At 46.0% G+C, this 26,675-nt stretch overlaps 1 protein-coding gene across 1 annotated transcript in view; it reads left to right on the top strand.

Annotated features, from left to right (window-relative positions):
• Nucleotides 1-474: 474 nt before the first annotated feature.
• Nucleotides 475-26,675, top strand: part of pip5k1ca (phosphatidylinositol-4-phosphate 5-kinase, type I, gamma a) — a gene marked incomplete at its 5' end in the record, with an annotated part of 57,826 nt that continues 31,625 nt past the window's right edge. The window contains 3 exons of the mRNA XM_083647855.1: nt 475-604; nt 25,627-25,658; nt 26,325-26,411. Coding sequence (XP_083503981.1) covers nt 475-604; nt 25,627-25,658; nt 26,325-26,411 — 249 coding nt within the window. The remainder of the gene's footprint in view (nt 605-25,626; nt 25,659-26,324; nt 26,412-26,675) is intronic.

Genomic DNA, 26,675 nt, shown 5'->3' with positions numbered 1-26,675 from the left:
ATAAGTCCTCAAACGAGTGTTATTTATTGTGACAAGCAACTTTTTTTCCAGCATTGTTGGAGAGCTTAATGTGCCAGCTGCAACAATCAGTCACGTTCTAATCCGGACCTTGCACCCACAAGTATTTTACAGCGGGGCATTCCAAAATAAGGTGGATAGTTATCCACCAGGTGTCAGTATGTGACCTGCTGCTCTTGAGAGAGAGAGAGAGAGAGAGAGAGAGAGAGAGCGAGAAAGAGGGAGATCCAGTCATCGTCTGAACTCTGCGTGTGCAGCATTTGAGTACAGTGCAGTCGACCTGACAGCACAGCACAGCACAGGAGGCAGTGCTGCCATCACCGCACGGATGAAGGAGCCCTAGCGGATAAACTGTCACGCGTTTTTCCTTTTGATTTTTATACCATATAACCCCTTCTCTCTTCCTATCGCCGTGGGTCTTTCACTCGGAGGGCTCGCCGGTCTCTGGTAGTCTGAATGGAAGCAGCCGAGGGAGCGGCTGGGCTGTTCGAGGCCAGGGACGGGAGTCCGTTATCTGGGGCCACAGCATCCGATGATGGGGACACGGTCATTGGAGTTAGCTACGGGATGGACGCCGGAGACATGGGTAGGCTACTTATCTCATATCAAATAAATCTAACCCACCTTTAGTTTTTATTTTATTATTCATGGTACACCAAATCTAGATAGCGTACTACTCTTGATCAGTAACGTTACAGTGGCCAGAAAGTCCCGACTCATCTTTGCTAGCAAGCTGCTGGTAAGCTAACGTGAGGTTACTTGGCTGGATAGATTGGGAAGCAAGTACCGGTAGCTCTTCTCAGGACGCTGTCGAAGGGCTAGGAAGCAAGGAGCAGCTGTGGTGGCCAGGCAGCAGTACGACTACAGCTGTAAAGCTAACACTGTAGGAAAAGACTCGAGGTTAACAAGAGCAATTATATATTTCATTTTACCTGGCTTTGTGTGAAGAGCATTGACAGTACAAGAGCCAATGAAGAAACCTTTATTTAGCTTGCCACGGTACCAGAGAGTTGCTGCTTTCATCTCTAAATTGCTTGCCTCGGGATTTAACGTGAGCAGCTGAAGGGGATGCTGCTCAGTGCTCAGTGGGCAGTGCGGGACAAGGCCACTAGGGATTTGTGGCTTCAGCATCAGTAGCCCCAGTGGAAATCATCCCACACTAGCTAACCTCTACAATGTCTATACAGCAGCACCCCTGACCTGATGAGAACATAATGATGTGAGAGTCCACCCTGCACTTGATTACTGGCAGTGTCAGTGTGAAAATAGAAGCAAGTGAGGATTTTTGTTATTTTCTTGTGTGATGCTGCAAACATATTAAAACATGCTGTCCACTGGAAGTTAGCTATAAATGTGATTATGTGACTAAAGCACCACTGTGTTGTGGGTGATGCTAACAGACTAGATGGCTTATTCTGCATTTTGTGTATCAGTGATACCAAAGCAGTATGACATTCATAATGGCAGCAGCCAAATTCTTGTGGTTTAACTGTGGCTGTTTTTTCTTTGACCACCCACTGTAGTGGGTGTGTGCAGTCACCGGTTCCCTAGCCTAGACTGTATGTCAAGGTTGATGTTTTTTATGATGTCCCTGGTCGTGAGGAATGAGATGACAAGCCAATAAATACTTCCAGACAGAACAGCCTTGTGAATCAAAATGAGCTGAGCTGGTTGAGCTCAGCTGTGTCAGAGAGTGAAAATGAAAGTGCCTTTGGATGCTGACTGTCTGTGGCCATTTCTCTAGCCAGCTTGCTGCTGTTTCACATGCATTGAGAGTAATTTCGCAAGTGTGCACCTGCTCACTGTACCTTTACATGACATGGAGTATATAAACCAGGGTCCAAATTGAACTTTTTTGTCCACCGGCCGAATGGGTAATGAATGTTCAAACTTTACCAGCAATAGATTAGATTGCCCTTGTTTTTTGGCTGGTGAGTGAAGCAAATCTACCAGCCGATGCATAATTCAACAGCATTTGGCTGGTGGGGTGGCGAGTGCTAATTTTGGACCCTGTAAGATTAGAACAGAATTAAACAGATGGATTATTGAGTACACACCACTGCTCCGCCAAAGGTTTTTTCAGTGTGTCTGATTGCATTATTTTGAGTCACTTGATATGTGCAGGCGTACAAAACAGCACATTGTGTAATAATGTAATGTTACTATAGAATCAAGGAAACTTGATCCAGCTGAAACCTCACATGGGAATTGACTCGGAATAGGCAGGAAGTGACAAAGCCGGGATTTCCATTTTCCCAAATTTAAGATGTTTATGAGCCTTTTTCCCGCATTTCCTGTATTTCATGATTTGTGACAGTGCCGAAGCCAGTTTTTCCAAGGTACGCTCTTTCCACATCTTTTCCATATAAGTCCACCAGCTTTGATGAACATTTTGCGGAGATAGAGGCAGCCATACTGTTTCCAGTCTACTGGCTGGAAGGCAGACAAAGATCGTATTGAAGGTAGGAGCGAGCCTCTTATCCTTTTTGGACAACAGTAGTCCAGCCATGATGTTGCAGTGGAACAAGGTATAAGCTAGCCCCTAGACTCTTCCAGGTAGACGATCTACCCTGCAAGAGTCCCTTATCCGTACATAGACTTCCCTGCAACTCTCGCTCTCAAGCTGTCTAAATCAGTGATACGCAGGTATTTACAAGTGTCACAGAAACATTTCAAAGCCACCTACTAGAGCAGAAGGGTTCATTGCTTCTCGACGGCGGGGTTTGAAAGCTCGATGCTGAATGCCTCTTTTTATCCGAATTCTGTGCTGGTGACATTATTTTTTACTGAGCTTTGGACCAGAGTGGCGCTGTTGAGCGCTGTGATGGCTGGGAGCTCTAAAAAATAATATCACCACCAGCACAGAATTCGGATAAAAAGAGGCATTTATGAGCAGCAACAAGCTTTCAAACCCCGCCGTCGAGAAGTAATGAACCCTTCTGCTCTAGTAGGTGGCTTTGAAATGTTTCTGTGACACTTGTAAATACGTGCGTATCGTATCGCTCTTAAAGTCGAGCTGAACCCAAAAATGACTTTTATTTTATTTTAATTCAAATACCTGGGTATGCAGTGCACCTATTTAATAATGTATGCCAAAAAAAAATCACAAAAATCTAATTTCTTTAGTTTTTCACACTTTCAAAAGTTCATTTTTCAAGATTTCATTCATAACAGTAATCTACAGTTTGCTGACATCACCTAGTACTATAACATTTCTACCCCATTTCAACCAATCATATCACGACATGGCAGCTGTCAGTCAAATCTTAATTTCAGGATAATTTTCTCCAAAGAAATGTAACGCTCGTTAAAACTCGCATTCCAGGAATATTATTTAGCGCAATCGCGATAATGGCGCGCCTCAGAGAGCCTGGTTGTCAGGGGTCGCACCTCGGAGATTCCAGGCCGACGGGCTGCACTCTCCACTCGGCAACACGAAGGAAGCTGGCTGCCTGCGGCTTGCCCAGCTCCACTCAGCCACTAACCTCATGTCAGCAGGCTCTTCCCGAGGAGAGCGCCACAACACGCTGAATCCCACTCGATTTGGAGGCGGAACACGCCAGGATTGGCCAAAGCCCAATCCAGTCCCCAGAATTGTCAAATAAAATCATCGACATGCTACTATGACCCGCCTCTCAACCTGTCATTTCAGACAAGTTATGTTTTAAGTCTGAAACGGACTCTGACCCACGCGCCGAACAGGTTCAGTTCGATTTTAAAGAGCGTGGTGCAGGTAAAAAAATAATAATTTATAGTTAGGACTCTTATGATTCTTATGAAAATACCCCCAAAAAACAAAATTAAAACATGCCCCCAGGGCAGAAATATGGAGAAAAGGGTGGCATTATACTGCACATGCTAAAAAATGCTACAAAAAAAAGCCATTAGGGCAGATAACACCTGTGATGTCACTCGGGCTACTGTACTTACTGTAATAATAATAATATACAGTCAATGTGTAGGCTACAGAATGCCCAAAACACCCAGAATCAGTGTTGGCAGAAGTACGATATAATTATCGTATTTGTACGGTAATTTACCACCAAAACCAATAGCATTTTGACCCTCTGGTACGATAATTCGACACTGCCCAGAATGCATTTCGGCATTGACGGGAGAAAAGAAAACGCTGCTTACTTCCGCTTACTTACTTTCTTTTTAGTTTGGGCTCTATCTATGGTTAATATGGTACTTTATGATGTTTTTAATATGCAATCGGTTTTTCAAAATAACGCCTATTTGAAAATATAATTTTGGAGAACCATGAGACCGCACAGCCGACCGACCATCTCAGCTGATGTAAGCCGGCTCCAGAATGGTCTCAGGCGGATAAGTATATTGTTGGAGATGGACGGACAGACAGTAATGATCAGAGGGAATGTTTATTGTTATCGTTCAGTAAAATCGTCACAGGTGTTATTGCTTGATTTGCGGGTTTTTATGTGCGCGTGCCAGATGCTTCACAGAAAAACCAGTCTAGATGCAGCTATGTGTGGGGGGAAAAAAACAAAAGAAAATCCTAATTGCTACATAAAAGTCCCACATATTAATGGAAAGTCGTCTCTAACCTGTTCTTTAAAAGGGGTAAGTCCTCTGTATTCAGTTGAAATTTATTGTCACCCAGTGTTCATTTCTATCACAGCATGATGACAGTGTGATACTATCACATTGATATTGTGTCACCCCTCCAATAATATAAAGCAGTGGTTCTCAAATGGGGGTCCGGGGACCCCCAGGGGTCCGTGGCACTTTGCCAGGGGGTCCGCGAAAAGTTTTCAGGAAAATAAAAATAAAAACTGTTGTTTTTTGTGTGCAAAAGCTTCATAGTTCAACAGAAATAGGTTATGCTTTGGTTAATGGTTCATGGATTATATTCTAATCTAGCAAACCTATCAATTTAAAAGTCAAGCACGTTACCGTGGAAACAATTAAGCTTCGCCCAAAATCACAAATCAGAATAAGGGGGTCCCCGCCTCCCCGGCATATTTTCTATCTTGTAAGGGGTCCTTGGCTGGAAAAGATTTGAGAACCTCTGATAAAGTCATCACTTTGTCGTTCATCCGTCATTGAAAATGCCAGCTGTAATGAACTGGTCCCGCCTCATTGTCACTGCTTCCAGGAGATGACAAATGTCCACTTGATAAAAATCTGTACCATTTTTCTCAAACATCCAAGCTATGTTTCTACTCAAATGAACGTCAGCTCCTGTGCGTTTGTATTGCAGGCTAGGCCGGTCAGCTCAGCTGCTCTGATTGAGTGAAGAAAGCGTTATGTGGCTGTTGTGAGGCTGTCACAGCTGGTTGTTAAATAGCTCTCTGAGTATTTAGCTCCATTCAAACCTTCTCACTCTCAGGTGGCCATAATTAATGTCTCTCTATAGATCAGTGACTTGTCTCCTGTCAGTCTGACATAATTCATCTCACTTATCTACAGTACCCCATGCTCACCTCCTCTTACCCTCAACCTTGGGTGTATTGTTTATTGCCTAGCCCCCTCCGCTCCCATCCCCTCCCCTCCCGAGCTACAACTCATCCCCCTCTTTTTTCCTGGGAGCACTTCCCTTGGCTCTGCCACTCGTTGGTTACTGTCCCTCGCTCCTTATCTCCGCCTGTCTGTCCTCCGCTCGAGGCAACAGGCCTGTCTGTCCTCCGCTCGAGGCAACAGGCCTGTCTGTCAGATCTGCTGACGGAGGCACAAAGCGTGGCTGCACCATTTACCATTGATCCATCTCTCTCTCTCTCTCTCTCTCTCTCTCTCTCTCCCTCTCTCTCTCTGTCTCTCTCTCTCCCTCTCTCTCTCTGTCTCCCTCTCTCTCTCTCCCTCTCTCTCTCTCTTTGTGGGTTTGTGTCCCCTCCGTCAGTTCCCAGAGACTGGATAGGGTTTTGGGTCCTCTCCCTCTTGGTGTCATATTTAATGGTGATGACACAGTTCAGTTATGTACTTCTTAGGTACTGCAGATGGGGCCATTTCCCCTGGCTGCCAGCAGGGCATGTGTGGTGGTACACCAAATTAGATGGTGCAGCGAGACAGGATGTGCTGGTCCAGGTTCCCCCTGTGAGTGAGTGAGACCTGGCCTGGGTAGATTTAGTCTCACGTGATCAGACCCAACATCTTACGTGAGCACGCTTCCAGCGACGGAGGGTCTGAATCAAGTCAGCGTTTCCGGGTTTTGCCATCAGAAGTCCTGTGGCTGGACTGTTACGGAAGTCCGGCTCGCCCTCCGTGGTTGGTCAATTCATATGTCTGTCATGCTGCTGCTAAGGCATTTTGTTTTGGTCTTAGGGGGCAGTTCTTAACCACTTTTCAAGAGTTAACTTAAGTTAAGTTATCCTTTATTTATCCCCATGGGGAAATTCATCCTCTGCATTTGACCCATCCTCTACTAGGAACCTTACTAGAACTAGGAGCAGTGGGCAGCCACAGTGCAGCGCAGCGCCCAGGGACCAACTCCAGTTCTTTTGCCAGTGTTTTGGTCAGGGGCACCACTGACAGGAGTATTAACCCTAACATGCATGTTTTTTGGTGATGGGAGGAAACCGGAGCACCCGGAGACGACCTGGGACAGACCGGGGTTCGAACCGGGGACCTTCTTGCTGTGAGGCAACAGTACTAACCACTGAGCCACCATGTCGTCGAGTTGTGCACCAGATGTAGATATCTATGTATGGCTGGCTACTGCAAGACTAGGCTAGATTATAAGAGGAGGGAGGAAAGGACGATAAGGTGTAACTGAGGCATAAGAGAATGCTACTGTTTTAGGCTCTTTTCTTCACTTGTCGTGACTTTGCAGGCGGTGGAGTCGCCATGCATGGGCCACTATCACTTGCTCTGGGGGTGCCAGCCTGCCACCTATAGGCTCTGGCTCAGTTTTGCTCTCATAGCCGCAGTGTCATATCGGCCCTCAGGGGGGAAATAAGGCAAAGACTGTGCTGTTTTCTCATTAAAAAGTGACTGTACCCCCTGTGTGCACTTAGGACTATTTGATCCTCAGCAGCACCGGGAGTCTGTGGTGTGAGTCGGATATTTCACTCGATGGACCCTTTTTGTGTCCTTGTGGCCTTTTTGTGTCGAAAAGGCAGGGTAAACACAGGTGCAAGCAAAACGCTAATGAGGGTTTCCAACTTCCATGATTGGAAGTTGAGTGGAAGTTGGAAACATAATTTGTTTTCATTTCATTTGTGTTTTGCTTGTTTGTTTGTTTGTTTATTTAGGATCCCCATTAGCACCAGCATACTAGCATAGGCTATTCTTCCTGGAGTCCAAACACATACAATACATACACACAAAACAATTACATGCAAACACATAGCAGAAAACACCACATCAGAAATATATAACAAAAACAAATTAAAATAAAATAAAAGTAAAAATCAGATGCAAAGAGAGTAACGATGTGACAAGAGGAAAATAAATAGCTAATATAAAGTCTTCCCAGAGCTGAATTATTAATTCAATAATATATATGTAAAACCTAACAACATACACACGCTTGCACCTGTGTTTACCCAGTTTTTTCGACACAAAATGGCCCCTGTGAAAAGGGTCTATAGCTCGGGCATGGCACCTAAATGAGGCACCTAAATCTGCGTTGCAATTCGGTACCGGTAGTATTGTAGAGGTACCGGTACCATAGTGGTACCGGGTTTTGGTACCCAATCCTACTGAATGGTGAGTGGTGACTGCCTATTCAAGTGAATGGCGTGCAAAGCCTTGCAAAATGGAGGAGAGAAACGCTGGAGGGTTTATGCAAGTTTAATGGGTCTGAGCAGTGAGAAAATTCATTCATTCATTAAACAGTGTGGGCCTAGTTGGCAAATTCAAACTCTCCGACCCTGCTCCAAGCAACAGTCTATTCTCATCTCATGTGTTGTTGGATCTGCAATAGGCCCTTTTCACAGTAGCCATTTTGAGGTGGTCAAGCAGGAAGTAAAGCAGGTGTAACCAATAACATTAACGAGGGCCCTGGCACTGGCACACCTACTGTAAATGGAATGGAGCCATCATTAACGGTATTGGTTACACCTGCTTTACCACCCCAAAACAGTTGCTGTGAAAAGGTCACGGATAACTACATACAGACACATGTAGACTTCATTGTTACAGTCCCATCATCCACTATTCTAAGGGACTGTATTACCTGCTTGCAGCATAGTATTCGGCTTAGTACCAGTTGCCACACATGGGCCTCTATAAAAAGATTTCATTGATTGATTGATTGATTGATTTTGTTTCATTGATTTAGGTCTACTGCTGTAGTAGGTCAGATTTGTCTCTCTTTGGGGTTGTGTCAGGTTGTGGAAATGATTTTGCTCCCAACCCCCCTCAGTTTACAATTTCTGCTTGCTTCGCAGTGCAGGAAGAAAATGCTTTCTCCATATCTTTCCAGTGTGTCTTCACAGAGGCTATAGACGGTACTGCAGGAATGTTTTTCGTAGGCCAACCCGGAAGTTACAGTAGCATCGTGCTGGGTTCCTTCGTCTCAAAGTCAATTTTTGTATTGGGATTTTGGTTAGATGTCTGAATTAAGGTTGTGGTTAATACAAGTTTATGAAACTGAGACCTTTTTGTGTTCAGCAAGAAAATCTTCACAACACCATTATAATTTTTGAAGCTTAAATGCGATCGTCAAAAATTGCGATTGCCAGAAAACGCTTCAAAAATCATAAAAATTGTGTTAATTTGTGAAGATAATCTTGATGAACACAAATGTGTCAGTTTCATAAACATTTATTAATCTTATTTCAGGCATCTAACCAAACTCTATTGTGTTTCCTCCATGCTTTTCTACAGACAGAACTAGCAGCTGCTAGCGATGTTATTGGCTGTTATTGTATTTCCCCAAGAACCAAGGCTGCTGTCTGTCTGTCTGTCTGTCTGTCTGTCTGTCTGTTTGCCTGTCTGTCTGTCTGTCTGTCTGTCTGTCTGTCTGTCTGTCTGTCTGTCTGTTTTTCTGTCTGTCTGTCTGTTTTTCTGTCTGTCTGTCTGTCTGTCTGTCTGTCTGTCTGTCTGTCTGTCTGTCTGTCTGTTTTTCTGTCTGTCTGTCTGTCTGTCTGTCTGTCTGTCTGTCTGTCTGTCTGTATGTCTGTTTTTCTGTCTGTCTGTCTGTCTGTCTGTCTGTTTTTCTGTCTGTCTGTCTGTCTGTCTGTCTGTCTGTCTGTCTGTTTTTCTGTCTGTCTGTCTGTTTTTCTGTCTGTCTGTCTGTCTGTCTGTCTGTCTGTCTGTTTTTCTGTGGGCATTCATCTGGGCTGAGCTATACTGAGTAGGTAGAACTTTTCTATCCCCTCCCATGATGCAGTGTGCCTAGTTGAGTAACCAAGCGTATACCTGAGGCTGTCACATGGAAGCATGGCGTCTGATTGTCTGCAGTCCGGCTGACTTTGGCCTGAAAAACATGTTCATGAACCCGCTGTGTGAGTCATGTTCAGGGAAGTGTCTGCAGACATGGGTCTGCCTCTGCCTGTGGTGACACAGTTGTGCTTCTGTGGCTTAGTATCCCCGAGGTTTGACATGTTCACTGAGTGCAGGGGCCTGCAAGGGACAAGGAAATAACCAAGAGTAGGGATGGCATATTGTTTTGTATTTTCCAATGCTAAAATATTTAGTAATTTTTTTTTAAACTGTACTGGTGCCTGAACTGATTTTTTAAGTGCATTTTTGTAATAATAATAATAATAAAAGAAATAATTATTTAAATAATTTCAAGCTGGTATCGGAGCACCGGACAGCGCATATTTCACTCAGGATATTTTCACTCAGCAGCTCGGGCATGGCACCTAAATGAGGCAACCAATTCTGCGTTGCAATTCGGTACCGGTAGAACCGGGTGGAAAGGTACCGGTGCAAAGGACCCAGAAATGTGGTAGGTCTTTTAAGGGCGAAATGCTTTGGGCGTCTTGCAGTAGAATAACTCCAGGATGCTGTTATTGTCTTGAATTTCTGCAGTGGCAGTGACAATATGTGGTTTTGTAAGCACACAGGCTCAACAGCATACTAAGAGTGTGTGGCTGGTTAATTGAATGCAGATATTGCAGTGTGTGATGGAAGCAGGCTGTTGTGCTGCTTTGCCTCTGTAGTTGAAGCAGAGTCACCACCTGCAGAAGATGCTGCTCTCAGCAACACCACAGCTGCAGGAGTCAAGTCTATTGTGCTATCAACTCCACTCACATGACCCTTCATCAAGTCTATTGCTTTTGTCTCCTCTCCTCTCCTGCCTCTCTCCTCTCCTCTCCTCTCCTCTCCTCTCCTCTCCTCTCCTCTCCTCTCCTCTCCTCTCCTCTCCTCTCCTCTCCTCTCCTCTCCTCTCCTCTCCTCTCCTCTCCCCTCCCCTCCCCTCCTCCCCTCCTTAACTCTCCTCTCCTCTCTGCCCTCCTCTCATCTCCTCTCCTCTCCTCTCTTCTCCCCTCCCCTCCTTTCCTACCCCCTCCTCTCCTCTCCCCTCCTTAACTCTCCTCTCCTCTCTGCCCTCCTCTCCTCTCCTCTCCTCTCTGCCCTCCTCTCCTCTCCTCTCCTCTCCTCTCCTCTCCTCTCCTCTCCTCTCCTCTCCTCTCCTCTCCTCTCCTCTCCTCTCCTCTCCTCTCCTCTCCTCTCCCCTCCCCTCCTCCCCTCCTTAACTCTCCTCTCCTCTCCTCTCCTCTCCTCTCCTCTCTGCCTTCCTCTCCTCTCCATAAAAGGACCCTTTTCTCTCTGCTCAAAGCTTTCGCTGTATTTTGGGGATCAGCAAGGATCAGTGCACTCAGTTCTGATCTGGGAGCTCAGCAATGAAAAACATACAGAAATTGCATAAGAGGTTATTCATGTGTGTGTGTGTGTGTGTGTGTGTGTGTGTGTGTGTGTGTGTGTGTGTGTGTGTGTGTGTGGTGTGTTGTGTGTGTGTGTGTGTGTGTGTGTGTGTGTGTGTGTGTGTGTGTGTGTGTGTGTGTGTGTGTGTGTGTGTGTGTGTGTGTGTGTGTGTGTGTGTGTGATTGTGTGACTGTGACTGTGTGTGTACAGTATGTGTGTGTGTCCTTTAGCCCTGAGGTCTGAGCTGTTTTTAGCTTTGCCTAAGGAAAAGGGTGGTGCACCTCTGGGCCTGGCCTGTCAGTCTATCCAGGAGGAGCAGCAACACCTCCCTGAGGGAGGATTGGGTGCACACACACACACACACACACATACTGCGTGGTGGCACGTGCACGCACACACACACACACACACACACACGCACACACACACACACACACACACACACACACACACACACACACACACACACACACGCATGCACGCAGTCGTACACACGCACGCACACTCTTGACATATAACCGATTCCTATATAAATAGACAATTCCCGGCAGGCAGTTTGTTGTGCGTGATAATGTCAATTGAAACCTTGAATGGAGAGACATTTATTATTACAACTCTGCTCCTGATGTGTGTGTGTGTGACAGCTTCAAAACAGCTCCTAAACTGTGACACAGAAGCTGCTGCCTTCTGATCTGATCTCTATCACTTTCAGCTCAATCCTTCACCCACATTTCAGCACACTTTCTTGCCAGTGACGGTAACTTATCAGCCACAGCTGAAGATTTACCAACATTTGCCTGGTTTCCTACCCCGAGTTTTCATATGTCATGTTGTTCTTTCCTTTCGCTGTTGTTTTTATAGTTTTTGCTTTTATAGGGCCAATCCCAATTCCTATCTTAACCCTCAATCTTAACCCTCAGTCTCAAAAATGCGCACTCCCGCGAAGTGCTAGTGCTGTCCCGATTCTCAGTGTGTTAAGTTAAGGGTCGAGTTTGAGCGTGATACGGCCCTCAGTTTTAAGATTTTCCAGTACCACCCTTGGCGGTGAGTGCGATCCCAGAATCCCTTGTGTGTCATCAGCTAGATCCATTCAGATGGAAGATGGCGGCGAACGGAGGAAAAAAGTAGCCCGACAAAGTTAAGTATTTCCTTGTTAATAGCGATGTAAAAATTACGATAACCATTGTATTAGCTTAGTTTAATGTCATTTTATGGATTTCCGTTTTGGAATCCTAACAACAATGTTGTTGCTAACGAGTGGGTGCTAGAATGACCGTGCTTTCCGACGTGAGGGCTGGCTTGACTGCAGTTAAACACTGCAGTCAAGCCAGCCCTCACGTCGGAAAGCACGGTCATTCTAGCCCCACTTGTTTTGTGGTGCGTTGCATTACACGTAGGCTGTATCTTGATAAAAACAATTCAACAACGACATTACCACCGAGAATTATGGCATTTCGTAACAACGTTAACAATGTTATAATATAATAATAATAATATGGCTTGACCAGCACGGCTAGTCGGCTACTGACTATCGATAGTTAGCAACAACAATTGTTGTTAGGATTCCAAAACGGAAATCCATAAAATGACATTAAACTAAGCTAATACAATGGTTATCGTAATTTCTACATCTATATTATCAAGGAAATATTTTTCCTCTCCTTTTGAATTGACAGACTGGACGAAGCTTTGGCATACTGCTGCCCCCCACAGTCTGAAGACGTATCTGCCTTTAAGGGCTGTCCCATTTTAAAGTCGCAAGATAGCCCTTAACACTTAGTTTTGAGGGCTACTAAGATTGAGGGTTGAGCTTGAGGGTTAAGATTGAGGGTTAAGAAAAGAATTGGGATTGGGCCATAAGCTCAGTAAGAAAAGCTTTATTAGCGTTAGTAACTTTTTATCTATACACAGATCTCTTATTAATATATTACATTATTATATTATTTCTCATAAAGGCTCTCCTTTTAAATACAGGCTCTGAGCTGTATGCCTCTCACTGGCAGCCTCTGTTCTGAATAGCTCATCTAGCACCAGGCAACATGTCTCAAAGGGATGTTTGTGTGTGTGTGTGTGTGTGTGTGTGTGTGTGTGTGTGTGTGTGTGTGTGTGTGTGTGTGTGTGTGTGTGTGTGTGTGTGTGTGTGTGTGTGTGTGTGTGTGTTTTAGTAAGCCTGCCTGCTTGCCTGATGCTATTGATCATAGTGGATGACTTGGCAGGGTGAAAAGCGGTCCTCTCTAGCCTCTGCTCCCTCCAGGCCTTCTCTGTGTTAGACTAAGTACACAGTCTGTGCTGACAGCCGAGCATCCCCCCCCCCTCTGTGCAGCAGACATGGTCTGTGCTGACAGCCGAGCACCCCCCCCCCCCCCCCCCTCTGTGCAGCAGACATGTCCAACTGACCGCTCTTCACAGTGACCAGAGAGATGCTGAGGGAAGTGTGTTTAAGGATGTGGATGTGCGTCGACACCACCCTGCAAGTTTAAGACATGTTGATTTATTCAGAGATGTATTCTTTTTTTTTGGGGGGGGGGGGGGGGGGGGATTATTTGCCTTTATTTGATAGGACACTAGGCAGACAGGAAGAGAGAGAGGGGATGATTGACATGCAGCAAAGGACCATGGGTCGGATTCGAACCCGGGTCGGCCGTGCTAAGGACTAAGCCTTTATAGTACGCGCTCTACCAGGTGACCTCCCTCAGCCGAGTTTAACCATGCCGCTTAATGTTCGTCCCCCCCCCCTCCCATTTTCTCCCCAATTGTAATTGGCCAATTCCCCCTGCTGTCCCGGTCAGTCCGCATGTCTGGGAACGCCCATACAGGCTCTAGGAACGCCCACAATAGACGCTGGGTTAGCCTAGGGGCGGGGTCAGGGTGGGGTAAATTCCCCCGTTCTATCCATTCAGCAAAGTTAGAATTTAGCTGATAGCCCAGCCCAGGCAGACACGATCAGGGATTTAACCACCACAGTAAACGCACATCTGAGCAGACGTCTTGTGTTCTGCTCTAGAACCCCCAAACCTGTAGTTTAGAGCCGCAGCACCGTCTTTTGGTGAGTCAGCCCATGAGATATATCGGCGGTTTTACCCCACTCGCGCGCCAGCCGTTTAACATTTTGTGGGCGTTCCCAGACATGCGGACTATTGCTCCACCCCCTCTGCCGATATGGGGAAAGTTGTAGACTAGCACATGCTTCCTCCGATACACAAGTGCAGTCGCCAGCTGCTTCTTTTCACCTGACAGCGAGGAATTTCACTCGCAGGACGTAGCGCGTGGGAGGATCACACTATTCCCCCCCCAGTTCCCCCAACCTCCCCGAACGGGCGCCCCCGACCGTCCAGAGGAGGCGCTAGTGCAGCAGACCAGGACACATACCCCACCAGCTTCCAGACATGGACAATCGTGTCTGTAGGAACGTCTGACCAAGGCAGAAGTACCGCTGATCCTGGGTCTGCAGCACGGTGGCATGCGAGTGCTTTGACCTCTGCACCGCCCAGACGCCAGACGCCCCGTCTTAAAAGCTTAAAGCCCCTTTAGTTTGAATAGCTTAGCATTGGAAGTTCATGGCTCGTTAATTGTAAGTGGTGCCATCCAAGTAGCTCTGTTCTGGAGGAATGGTCAGCTATATATTATGACACACACACACACACACACACACACACACACACACAGAGTAGAAAGAGTCATTTAGCCGTGTCCAGTCTCCACTTTCCACCCTGGGCCCTGGCCAGAGAGCCAGAGAGGGCTCCACTGACTGACTGCTGTGCTCATGGAAAAAGACACAAGCGGCTGGCTACTGAAACCCAGGGTTCAAGGGTGAAGTGGCTGATGTGATGGTGCTGATTTAGGATCAGTTTGCCTTCCCTCAGCTCAGTCTAAACAGCAGTCATTACTCCGGCATATCTGACCTGACCCAAGCGAACTATAAGATATAACCATAAAAGTACATCTAAGACACCTCGCTGTGAGTCGAAGTCAAGGCGATAAGCTTGTGTCTGTCTCAGCTTCTCTCTAGCTTGCATTCTGGTCACGAGAGAAGAAACGTCTCTGATCTCACACTCATTTCATCCTTGCACCTTCTATGTCAGACTTCACATTAGAATCCCAAAGCGTTATTTGACAGCCAAAATACAGACAGGGAGGCTGATTATAGTTGAGTCCACAAAATCTTCCCGTGCATTTGAGTAGGAGTAGTATTGATTTTTCTGCTCGTTAACATTCGTCAGTCATAGATTTCTTGCTGCCTGCCATAGGTCAGGTCAGGAGCACTTTGACCCAATAAGCAAACACTGCTTTGTTGTAGCATAGGAAATTAACAGCAAATCAATAGCTAGAGTGCCATTACTTTGCTGCTGCCAAGATAACAAACACTCATCTCAGAAGAGACTGTCTCTCACTTAGCTCATCTCAGAGACTGTCTCTTACTTAGCTCATCTCAGAGACTGTCTCTCACTTAGCTCATCTCAGAGACTGTCTCTCACTTAGCCCATCTCAGAGACTGTCTCTTACTTAGCTCATCTCAGAGACTGTCTCTTACTTAGCTCATCTCAGAGACTGTCTCTCACTTAGCCCATCTCAGAGACTGTCTCTTACTTAGCTCATCTCAGAGACTGTCTCTCACTTAGCTCATCTCAGAGACTGTCTCTCACTTAGCTCATCTCAGAGACTGTCTCTCACTTAGCCCATCTCAGAGACTGTCTCTTACTTAGCTCATCTCAGAGACTGTCTCTTAGCTCATCTCAGAGACTGTCTCTTACTTAGCTCATCTCAGAGACTGTCTCTCACTTAGCTCATCTCAGAGACTGTCTCTCACTTAGCTCATCTCAGAGACTGTCTCTTACTTAGCTCATCTCAGAGACTGTCTCTTACTTACAGTAGCTCATCTCAGAGACTGTCTCTTACTTAGCTCATCTCAGAGACTGTCTCTTACTTAGCTCATCTCAGAGACTGTCTCTTACTTAGCTCATCTCAGAGACTGTCTCTTACTTAGCTCATCTCGGGGGAGACCCTGTTATTATGTTGCAGACAACCGATGATGTCAACTGAGCATGCTCAGCGCGATGACATGAAAAACGGTTTATCTACATACCGTACATAACTGTATCCTGGTGACATGTGTATTTGTGTGTGCTACTGTCTAAACGAAAGGCCTATTGAACAGCATGGCGAGAGAACGTGTGGAAGGCAGCATGTGTCTGTTGATGCCAGGCACATGTGCATAACTCATACAACGCTGGTTGACCTCGATTGGGGCACCATGGAAACAAGGGAAGTGGGAGAGAAAAGAAGAGAGTGTGTGTGTGTGTGTGTGTGTGTGTGTGTGTGTGTGTGTGTGTGTGTGTGTGTGTGTGTGTGTGCGTGCGTGCGTGCGTGCGTGCGTGCGTGCATGCGTGCGTGCGTGTGTGTACTTATACAGTCCATGGTGGTGTATACACTCAGTTGGCTATGTGTTATGTGTTTGGGAGCACTGAGGGAATACAAATGGAGAGGCTAGAACAGACATTATAATGATAAAAATAAACCTAACCACGATAGGACATTAACATTAGTTAGAGGGGATTATTTACTGGTATAATCCCCCTATGTACTGAATCGAGAATCGATTTTGAATCGAATCTAAAGGTAAAGTCCCAACGATTGTCACACACCTGAGTGTGTGAAATTTGTTCTCCGCATTTGACCCATCCCCTGGGGGAGCGGTGAGCGGCAGCGTGCGTCGCGCTCGGGAATCATTATGGTGATCTAACTCCCCAATTCCAACCCTTTGATGCTGAGTGCCAAGCAGGGAGGCAATGGGTCCCATTTTTATAGTCTTTGGTATGACTCGGCCGGGCATCGAACTCACAACCTCCCAGTCTCTCAGGGCGGACACTCAGACCACAAGGCCACTGAGCTGGTGACCCCAGCTGGAATCTTTGTGACCCCAGGAATCGAAATCGAATCAAATTGTGAGATAGCAAAAGATTGACAGCCCTACTAGGCAGTATGTTCACTGAGTCATCTCTGACACATTACTGATCCTCTTCCTCAACATGTCATTAGTGAACTCATCCACTGTATGACTCAAACTCAGTAATGGTGGATTGATTAATTAGCTGCTAGGGCTGCACAATATCTCTTTCAGCATCGCCATCGGAGGAATCAGCCGATCAGCATTTTTGTAAACAAACGGTGTCACTTCGTGGAAACGGCAATGGGACCCTATGGAGCCTGAGCTTGAGCGTCTCACTCTAGCCGGCTATGCCGTTTACATTTTAAAAACTGTGACAGTTCACACAACCTTAACACGACATGCATATATTATACATCAAACTCTTGAACTACTTCTGCTCTCACTCAGAATGTCAAAAATATATAAGCGATGTGATAGTTTTTGAGATATTAACATTTATTTGGCACAACTCATACTGTGCAGGGTTCTGCATTTCCGGTGGATTTGCGGGGATTGTGATGTCACATGAAATTTGGCATGGAGGTTCAGTGTGCCATGCCAATTGGCTAAAAGGGGGGCGGGGCCTATTTCACAATGGGAGTGGATGACGTGACTGACATTGCATATCTGGTCACAGCTATTGCCAATTTGCACTTGTTTAATTAACAAATTTACCACGAGAGGAAGGGGGTTGTGGCCCCATTTACCACTGGTACAGGGTTGTGGCACGAGGCGAACAACAGCTACCAAATAATATAAAAAATACACAATTGTAACATCCAATTCATTTATTTACAATCATTACTGGTTTCAGAATACATTTATCCTTCCGCCACAGAATATAGTTCCATACACAAGATCAATGATTGCACTAAACATTTAGTTGCCTTTGAGCCAAAAAACAACTAACCTATTCCTTAACGGGATTCACAGTTATTGATACATTGCCTGTAAAAGTACAGTTATTTAAACAGTTATCTAAAGCAGCCCGTTTTGGTGGTGGTGTGTTGATATCTGGTGACGGCAGAGGGCGTTTGTTTGTTTGACAGTCCCAGGTTCGGGGTCCGGGCGCTAGTCCGACCTCCCGCTAGTCCGACCTCCCGCTAGTCCGAACTCGTGACAACTCAAGCTCAGCCAGTTCTCTCTCCCCAATTTCACCATGTCGTTCTTTGTTCACTTCACCTTCATCTTCATCTAACCACTGCTCAAAACTCAATCCACCCAGTAAATCAAACGTTACTACGAAATCGGACATTTCCTTGTTAGAGATCGGCCATTTCCTTGTTAGAGATTTGTCGACTGACAGGCTAACAGTGGGCGGAGTCAGCACAGGGAGCGGAGTCAGCATCAGGGAGCGGAGTGATACTGCGGTTGGAGCCGAACTGTAGATTGTTGGCCTATTTACCACTGTTGCTAGCCAATCAGAATCCAGTATTCACTCATGCTGTTGTAGAATAATTATTTTACTGTCAACTGAAAACTGTTACTCCCCAACACTCTGGCCGTGGATCTATCTACAGTCTACCCTTATAGAGAAAGGAAAGCATATTTCAAGAAGTAGAGAGCTCGTTCCTCTGATGGCCAGGAGGCTGTGAATGACCCTCAGGGAGAACTGGGCGTGACGCAGAGCTGAGCTAGAAGAGAAGATTGGCAGTGGAGAAAAAGGGGAACCGCATTAAACTGGAAAAGATAAGACTAGAACAGGAGGTGAGGATAAGAGAGAGAGAGAGACCAGCAGAGAGAGGGCGAGATAAGACTAGAAGAGGAGGTGAGGATAGAGAGAGAGAGAGACCAGCAGAGAGAGGGTGAGATAAGACTAGAAGAGGAGGTGAGGATAGAGAGAGAGAGAGACCAGCAGAGAGAGGGCGAGATAAGACTAGAAGAGGAGGTGAGGATAGAGAGAGAGAGACCAGGAGAGAGAGGGGGATAGGAGAGCAGAAACACATTCCCTTGTCTCCCACCTTGCCTCCCATGGCTACCATGCACTAGTAATGGACCCCTCTCTTAATGGCTGTAAGAGTGTGTTATTAAACCAACACATAGCAGCCTGGCTAGGCACCGTTCTGGGCTCGAAGCTATTTTCATTTCATTTATTTATTTGAATAGGGACAGTGCACATTAATAAACATTAGTATCTGGGATACATTATGTAAACATGCCGGATTGTAGCACTACTGCTAATTTACATCCGCAGTCCCTAGTTAAAAAAAAATAACACACTGCCACAACACAGTAGTACCATATACATAATCAATACAATAAAAGATAACGTACACAAACACAGTACAATACAAAACAACTCCCCAATAATTCACAGTCACCCAAGCGGTGCAATAGAGAGCCAAATTGAATGTCACTTCCTGCTTCAGCATGCGTACCAAGGGATTTCATCCACCATTTTATTTTAGATAGACATTTTGTAAAATGCTTATAAAAAATAGTTTTACTTGGTCAAACCAAGAACATTTCACTCTGACCAAAAAACGAACAAAAAAACATAGAAAAAATATTTTCTTTAAATCCGCTGCTCCACCCTCTGCTGATCTGGGGAGAGCTGTAGACTAGCACCATGCTTTCTCCGACACATGCGCAGTTGCCAGCCGCTTCTTTTCACCTAACAGAGGGGAGCTTCACCGGCAGGACGTAGCATGTGGGAGGATCACACTATTCCCAACAGTTCCCTTCCCTTTCACCCCGACCACGCGCCCTGACCGACCAGGGGAGGCGCTAGTGCAGCGACCTGGACACATACCCCCAATCCGGCTTCCCACCCGAAGACACCAGCCAATCATGCTTGTATGGACACCCGACCAAGCCGGAGGTAACACGTGGATGCGAACCTGCGACTCTCGTGTTGGTAGGCAGGGCAGGGCTGGGCATCTACCACTACAGTCGCCCCGACTTGACTGAGTGACGTTGAAACAGACGACAGGTCATCACCCCAGACCTCAGCTCTGACGCAGAGCCATATTTATGGAGATGGTTTTCAGCAAACATGTTTTTTACAGATAACATCATCTGTTTTGTTTTTCGTTTCTTTCAAGATGCTGTGCCAAAATGAGATGACCATACAGTGTTTCCTCTGTAATTTGATGCAGCTGTGGATGGTGCTTGCGTTGTTGTTTGCGTCTAAGTTATGTTTCAAGTTTGTATGTTTCAAGTAAGGTAGTGCCAAAAGTGTTTTTTGATTATAAATAGAAGGGCACTCGTTGAGCATAGACCTCCGCCAGGCGCCAAGTCCAATTGCTCGTGAGCCGGATCCAGATCCGCTCCAAAATGTAATGGATTGGGTTCTTCCTTGGCCCATGCTGCTACACCCCTTCTGTGAAAATTGGGCCAGTATTTCCATAATCCTGACAAAGAAACAAGCAAACAGCACCAAAAACATAACTTCCTTGGTGGAGGTAATAAAATAAAAAATAAAAAACACGTATGACTTTTTGATTGACAAATAACACTTTTGCAGGCAGCTTCCTGTAGAGTTTAGAGAATTGATATAATTACCCCCCCCCCCCTCCAACAAAAAAGATATCATAAACACTGAGGCAATTAGTTCACTAATTTGCACATCTACCTACATTCAGTTTGCATTTTGGATGATAAAAACAAGTCACTGCTCATCTTCTGTCGTAGGCTGAAAACTCATTCCCTGGAGAACCTGCTTTCACGCCCCGTCATCTCTCTCATATCTTCCTTCACTACTCGCTGTAATTTACTCTCTTCAAAGAAAATGGCCTCTTCCTCTCTCCTTAGCCCTTTATGTTATATCTTTTAACAGCATTTGCGACTGTAGGAATATTGTCAGTAGGGGTGGGAATCGCCAGATGAATATTGTGATATTTCGATATATTGTCTAACTCCTTTTCCTACCTTTTCCTTGACCTCACCGGAAGTAAAAGATGCAGTGTTTTTTTGTTTTGTTTTGTTTTTGCCCCACATGTAGGCTACATTATTAAGCTTCTCTGGACTCAATACACGCCACTGCAGGCACGGACTGCAACATCGGGCGCTTCGGGCAGATGCCCGGTGGCAAAAAAAACAAACAAAAAAACACTTTTTTTTTAAAATATCAATACTTGGCGTCCAAATATATATAAATACAATATCGTCAGGCAAAATATTGCGATACTATGGTGTATCGATTGCTTCCCCCACCCCTAATTGTCAGGGTGCTATGGCTTTGGCTTGTATTCACGGAGGCGTTCTTGCGGTTTCCCCATCACACGGAAGAACACGTGTGAGGACTGAAGGCGTTTCAGAGCACACGCGATGCAGTGTAACTGTGATACACAAGAGCTGACAACGCTTAAGTCTGAGGAATGATAGCCAATACTCTGAGGTAGGAGGATGCCCTAAAATGGTTGCCGTACCAGAGCTATCTCTAGCCTGCCATCGTTTCTTTCAGGAATGTATTTTATAGTAACTGAGTGGGTGAGGTGAGGTGTACTTATTCACACTGCTGAGGCAACGACAGCCAACCAACCGTACAACGTAGCACCTGGATCCATGCAGGAGACCACTGGTGCTCAAACTGTCATGGTGGCGGTCTGCTCTGTCTGAGGCGATTAACTGACAACGCTTGAATCCACTGTTAGGTTACAGTTTGCTTTGATTGGATTAAAATATGACAGAGATCATTGCGTGTGGTTTACGAACATTCCAGGAGGAGACAAACAAAGGCATCATCTCCACCTCGCAGCCTGGCTGATACATATCAGGACCATCGTCTGACAGACACGTGCCACACCTCTGATGCCTGTAAAGTCTGAGACCTGCTCGGCTTTTCAGACAGGGCTTGTTCCATATAAAGGTCAAATGGGCAACCTACTCAAGGATACGCACTTTACTAGGCTCTTCAATGACAACATTGACATTAGGAGGAGTGTTGGAAACGTTGGGGAAAATGATGATGATGATGAAGGTTATTATTATTATCTCACTACAATAATAACGCGAGGGGTTCCGTGGCGCACGGCTCGGCGCACAATTGCTCAACTGTGCATGTGCGAAGCATATGCATGTTGAGCAGGCGCCAGGCATCACGCTAGAAATGAGCGTGTGGCATTAGCGCGCCACATTTCTCACCAATATGATTATTGTAGGAAGCAGAGAAGGCATCAGTTCAATATGATTATTATAGGAAGCAGAGAAGGCATCAGTTCAATATGATTATTGTAGGAAGCAGAGAAGGCATCAGTCTTGCAACACAATGAACAGGCAGCCATCCAGCCGCACTGTGTGGCTCCACATTGGAGACTGCTGCTGCTTCAACCGTCATGGTGGCCATTTGCTCACAGATCAGCTGGGAGAGATGGAGCACATGCACACACACACACACACACACACACACACACACATCCAGACACATACATACACACTTACTCACTGCACACACAATGCCTAGAAACGTGTAGCCTCTGCTAGCTATCGCTCACACCCAGACCCACCCGCACCCACACACACACACACACACACACACACACACACACACACACACACACACACACACACACACACCATACATAATGTATATGCACACACATGCAGGGGGAACAAGCATGGGGAAAAACAGAGTCGTTAAAGGATCGTGCTTAGCCAGCCAATCACACACACACTCTGACACTCAGAACACACACACACACATGCAGACGCAAATAGTAATAAGACATGGCAAAAAACCAGGAAAGGTCCTCTTTAATGATCTGCATTGCCAACATTCCCTCTACACCAAATAGCTGCTGTGTTGTTTCATTTGTATTCATTTATTTTTGTATTCCCCAACGTCGCCCCCTGCAGTCAGCGTTGGCGGGATTGCTTTGGCACGTTTTGGCTGGCTCAGAGAGAGAGAGAGAGAGAGAGAGAGAGAGAGAGAGAGCTGAAGCTGGAGGAGGGTGACACACACAGGCTATTCTGTGGCTCGGTCACATGGGTCTCCACGAGAGGCAGGCTGACAGCCGCACAGAGCAGAGGCACACAGAGAGAGGCTGGCTAGCAGCCTCACAGAGGCACACAGAGAGAGGCTGGCTAGCAGCCTCACAGGCACACAGAGAGAGGCTGGCTAGCAGCCTCACAGAGGCACACAGAGAGAGGCTGGCTAGCAGCCTCACAGAGGCACACAGAGAGAGGCTGGCTAGCAGGGCAGCTTGAAGGAGAAAACACTGATGCAGAGAAGCATGCTGAGAGGATGCTATCCCACTCCAAATGTCAGGCTGTTCTGTCTCCGCTGCTTTTCCAGACAGAAGGACTCAGACGGAATCATTTTCTAATATCAAAAGGCATGTTTCATCCGCTGTTTCCTGTTGTGACTGGCTGACTATAATGTAGTTGTCAAAATGTCACAGGGGCTCAGAAGCAGGAAATTGTGGGTTTCAGACAGTGTCTTGGGCCAGGACCCATTGACACAAAGCATGGCTGCTTTGAGGGATGCCCATATGGGCTGTTGCAGGAACTGAACCTGTGACCTTCCGCTAATGAGACAGTCTCTCTAACAGGGGGCCGCTCGGCTCTGCCAGGTGCCCGACAAAGTGAAAGGAAAATGGAAAGACATAACGTCAATAAAACTTGTGTTCTGTTCAAACAGTCTAAATTTGACAGTATGTCATGTCTATCTCTGTTCACTCGTAAACAAACAGTGAGACTGTGTTGTTGTTTCTGCTGGAAACATGTCTGTAGTTTCTCCACCACCATCTGGGAGTGTGAGTGATGTTCCGCCTAGCTAGCAGAAAGGACTTTAATCCGAGCTGTCACACTCTCTGAAGCCCTCTCTCATCCCCTCTCACTCTCTTTCCTTTGCTCCTCTCATCTTTCTTTCCTTCCTTCTCTCTCTCTTTCTCTCTCCCCATCTCTCTTCATCATTACGCTCAGTGTTTATTAGCCTATAATTATGGATCTGTTCAGGCCGTGCCGGTGAAATCTGTGCTCTGATTGCCTTTCTCTGTTATTTACACCCCCTGTTGTTAGCAATAAAGATCATGCCCAGATAACTGCAGGAGACAAAAGACTGTGTCGCAAATTCCAATATTTGTTAGGTCGCCATATTTTATGTAGGCATTTGTTAGTCTCTGGGTTGAGCACATTTCAGCCTAGATGATATTAGCCTTGTAAAGCCAGCCTGCAGACTGGGAACGTGCTGCCATGTTACCGTGGCTCTCTTCAAGGAACTCACAGCAAAAATGATTTCAAGCTGGAAAAGTGTCCTGGTTAGTTTAAATGGATAATGAAGGATCAGTAACTCTGTTTTTTTATTCAGTCAACGTTTATACAGGTTGGCTCCTGACCCTGCTGGTGTCTGCTACTGTATTAGACCACTGCCTTTTTGAGCGTAGTAAATTATGACTGAATCTCTGAAACGGAGATCTCAGATTGAGAAGAAAGTGCATTCAACTCATACACACAATAATACACAGGGCTATAAATAGGACTTGGTGTCCTTGCGGCTGGAGTGAGTCTCTGCTGCTGTTCCCCAGTTGTGTTTGACACTGTTGTTATGTAATGTTGCACTGCTGTGTTGACCCGGCCAGGATTCATCCTTGTTCCAGGCAGCAATAGAGAGCCGCAGGAACGAGTCCGGAAATCAGCGATGCTGCTAACACTCCTGGTTCTTCACTGTTTTCGCCTATGGGAGTTTTGAATGGGTTTTTTGGCGCGATGCTTCTAATAATCTCTCTGGGCAACGCTGGCTTAATCAAACGCGAACCAGTGTTTAGTAATATCATCTTCACACACGAGGACCACTTTTATGAGTTTTGAAGCTTTTACGTGCCGTTAAAAGGGCGGCTAGCTAGCAAACGGCAAAATGAGACTACACTGTTGAGTCGATGGGGATATATACGTCAATAACGTCACCACTTCAAAGGACGAACACGGAAATTCTCTTTCCCTCACCTGGTTCAGCCCGGGGTATAGCCTGGGTAAACCCAGCCGCCATGTGACCTGCTCTCAGACCTGCTCTCAGTCACTACCTACCTTGTGACTGTAAGCACGGTAAGCCTGAGAGCAGGTCACTGGGGGCTGGGTTTACCCAGGCTACCCAGGGTAATCAGTGCACACATCAACAACAGTCCAGGTTGAGTGCTGACGTGACGTGGAAACCTATGCGACAGTGTGTAGTTCTGGATTAGCTTAGCTCGAGCTTTTTACTTCTAGGGCTCGCATTTACGCTACAAAACTCATGAAAGTGGTCCTCATGTGTGAAGATTATCCGACTGAACTCTGGTTCGCGTTTTTACTTAAGCTTGCCTTGCCCAGAGACCGTATTTGAAGCATCGCGGCAAAAACCCATTAAAAAATCCCATAGACAGAAACAGTGAAGAACCAGGAAGTCCGGGACTTCCGCGTGCTGACTACAAAAATACGTCATCCCTGCGGCTCTCTATAATGATGGTCTCACATCATGGCCACACCCTCCGTACAAGTCAGCGTTGCTGGGGTTTTACCGTTGCTGGGGCAAGCCTCTGATTGGCTGGGCTGTAACGGAAGTCCGGCTGTCTGCGACATGCATTGGTGCGTCGTTCAAAATGTACTGCCCCACGAGTTGCGTCACGCAAATAAGGAGATCTGTGGTTGGTCAATTCATATTTTCTGTCACACATTTTGTTTTGGTCCTTAACCACTTTTCAAGAGTTGTGCCCGCTCGCTATATGGCCGCTACTGTGAGACTACACTAATTATGTTTTTTTTTTTTTTTAACCAAGGTTTCTTTATTCAAGGTTTTTCATTTCGTAATACAAAGTTTACAATATCAAACTCAAATCCCCTGAACCCCCCACCCACCCCACCCCACCATACACTAATTATGTTGAGTAAGTAGAGTCTCTCCCGCTCAGAGATACTAACAGTCATCTATCTCTCTCCCCCACCTCTTTGTCTATTCCCCTCTATCTCTCTCTCTCTCTCCCTCTCAGATGCTGCTGCTAAGAAGGCCTTCATCACAGAGGTAAGTTAGTGTCTGTTCCTGTGATGCTCTCCTCTTTGATCCTCCACATCAATAGACTCCATCTGATCTGAATGTCTCTTACTGGTCCAGCCACATGTTTATGGAACATTACTATGAACCGCTACTCCAAAAAGGCTTCATATGACGACCTCTGTTAAATGGCTTTACGTTATAATAACAGCACCAACTTTGACACTGTCAATCTAGTACTTCAAGTAGGTGCTCATGCTAGAAATGAGCGTGCAAAGCACGCAATATTTCTAGCATTTACTCAAAACATTGTTGTATAAAACAATGCCATCAAACTCAGGCGAGGCTTACTTTGAGTAGTTTGACTGAGTAAAGGAAGTGAAGTTCCTATCATGAGAGAACACAGGTTAGCTAAATATTTGCATTTTGCTCCAAAATGTGCAGCTGCTCTGCTCATCAGTGAAATACAAAGAGCAAAGCTTGATCACAGCTTGAAATCACACTCGTTCTTTGATACGGTTTTCCTCCCAAAGCGATTTATCTATTTACCTGCTGATAATGAACAGGTGCCTCCTGTCCCCATTGATGCAAGTCACTCTATCTCATTCATCTGTGTGTGTGTGTGTGTGTGTGTGTGTCTCTCTCTCTCTCTCTCTCTTGCTCTCTCTCTCTCTCTTCCTCTCTCTCTCTCTCCAGATGCCCTCGTCCTCAGGCCAGCCTGGTCAGGGGAAGAAGATTGGCCACAGAGGGGTTGACGCGTCAGGAGAGACCACTTACAAGAAGGTACAGTAGACATGTGTTGGCACACTAAAGGGCTCATTATACTCGAGCAAGCTCCGTGGGGGTGGAGCTCCGCGAGTCTCTGCGAGTCACCGTGCGGACCTCGCGCTGGGGCAGATGGTATTATACTCCGAAGTGATCAGCCAAGTGATCAGCATGTTATTGTACAATGGTAAATAGTGAGAACAGCCCGTGAAAAGTCGCAATGAAACGCTATTATGTGCACTACTGAGTGCGCTTTCACTCTCAAACGACCGTACATCAGCA

This window comes from Poromitra crassiceps, assembly GCF_964638095.1.
Source record: "Poromitra crassiceps genome assembly, chromosome: 12".
In the NCBI taxonomy this organism is placed as follows: Eukaryota; Metazoa; Chordata; class Actinopteri; order Beryciformes; family Melamphaidae; genus Poromitra; species Poromitra crassiceps.
This window is presented reverse-complemented; position numbering and strand designations above follow the sequence as displayed.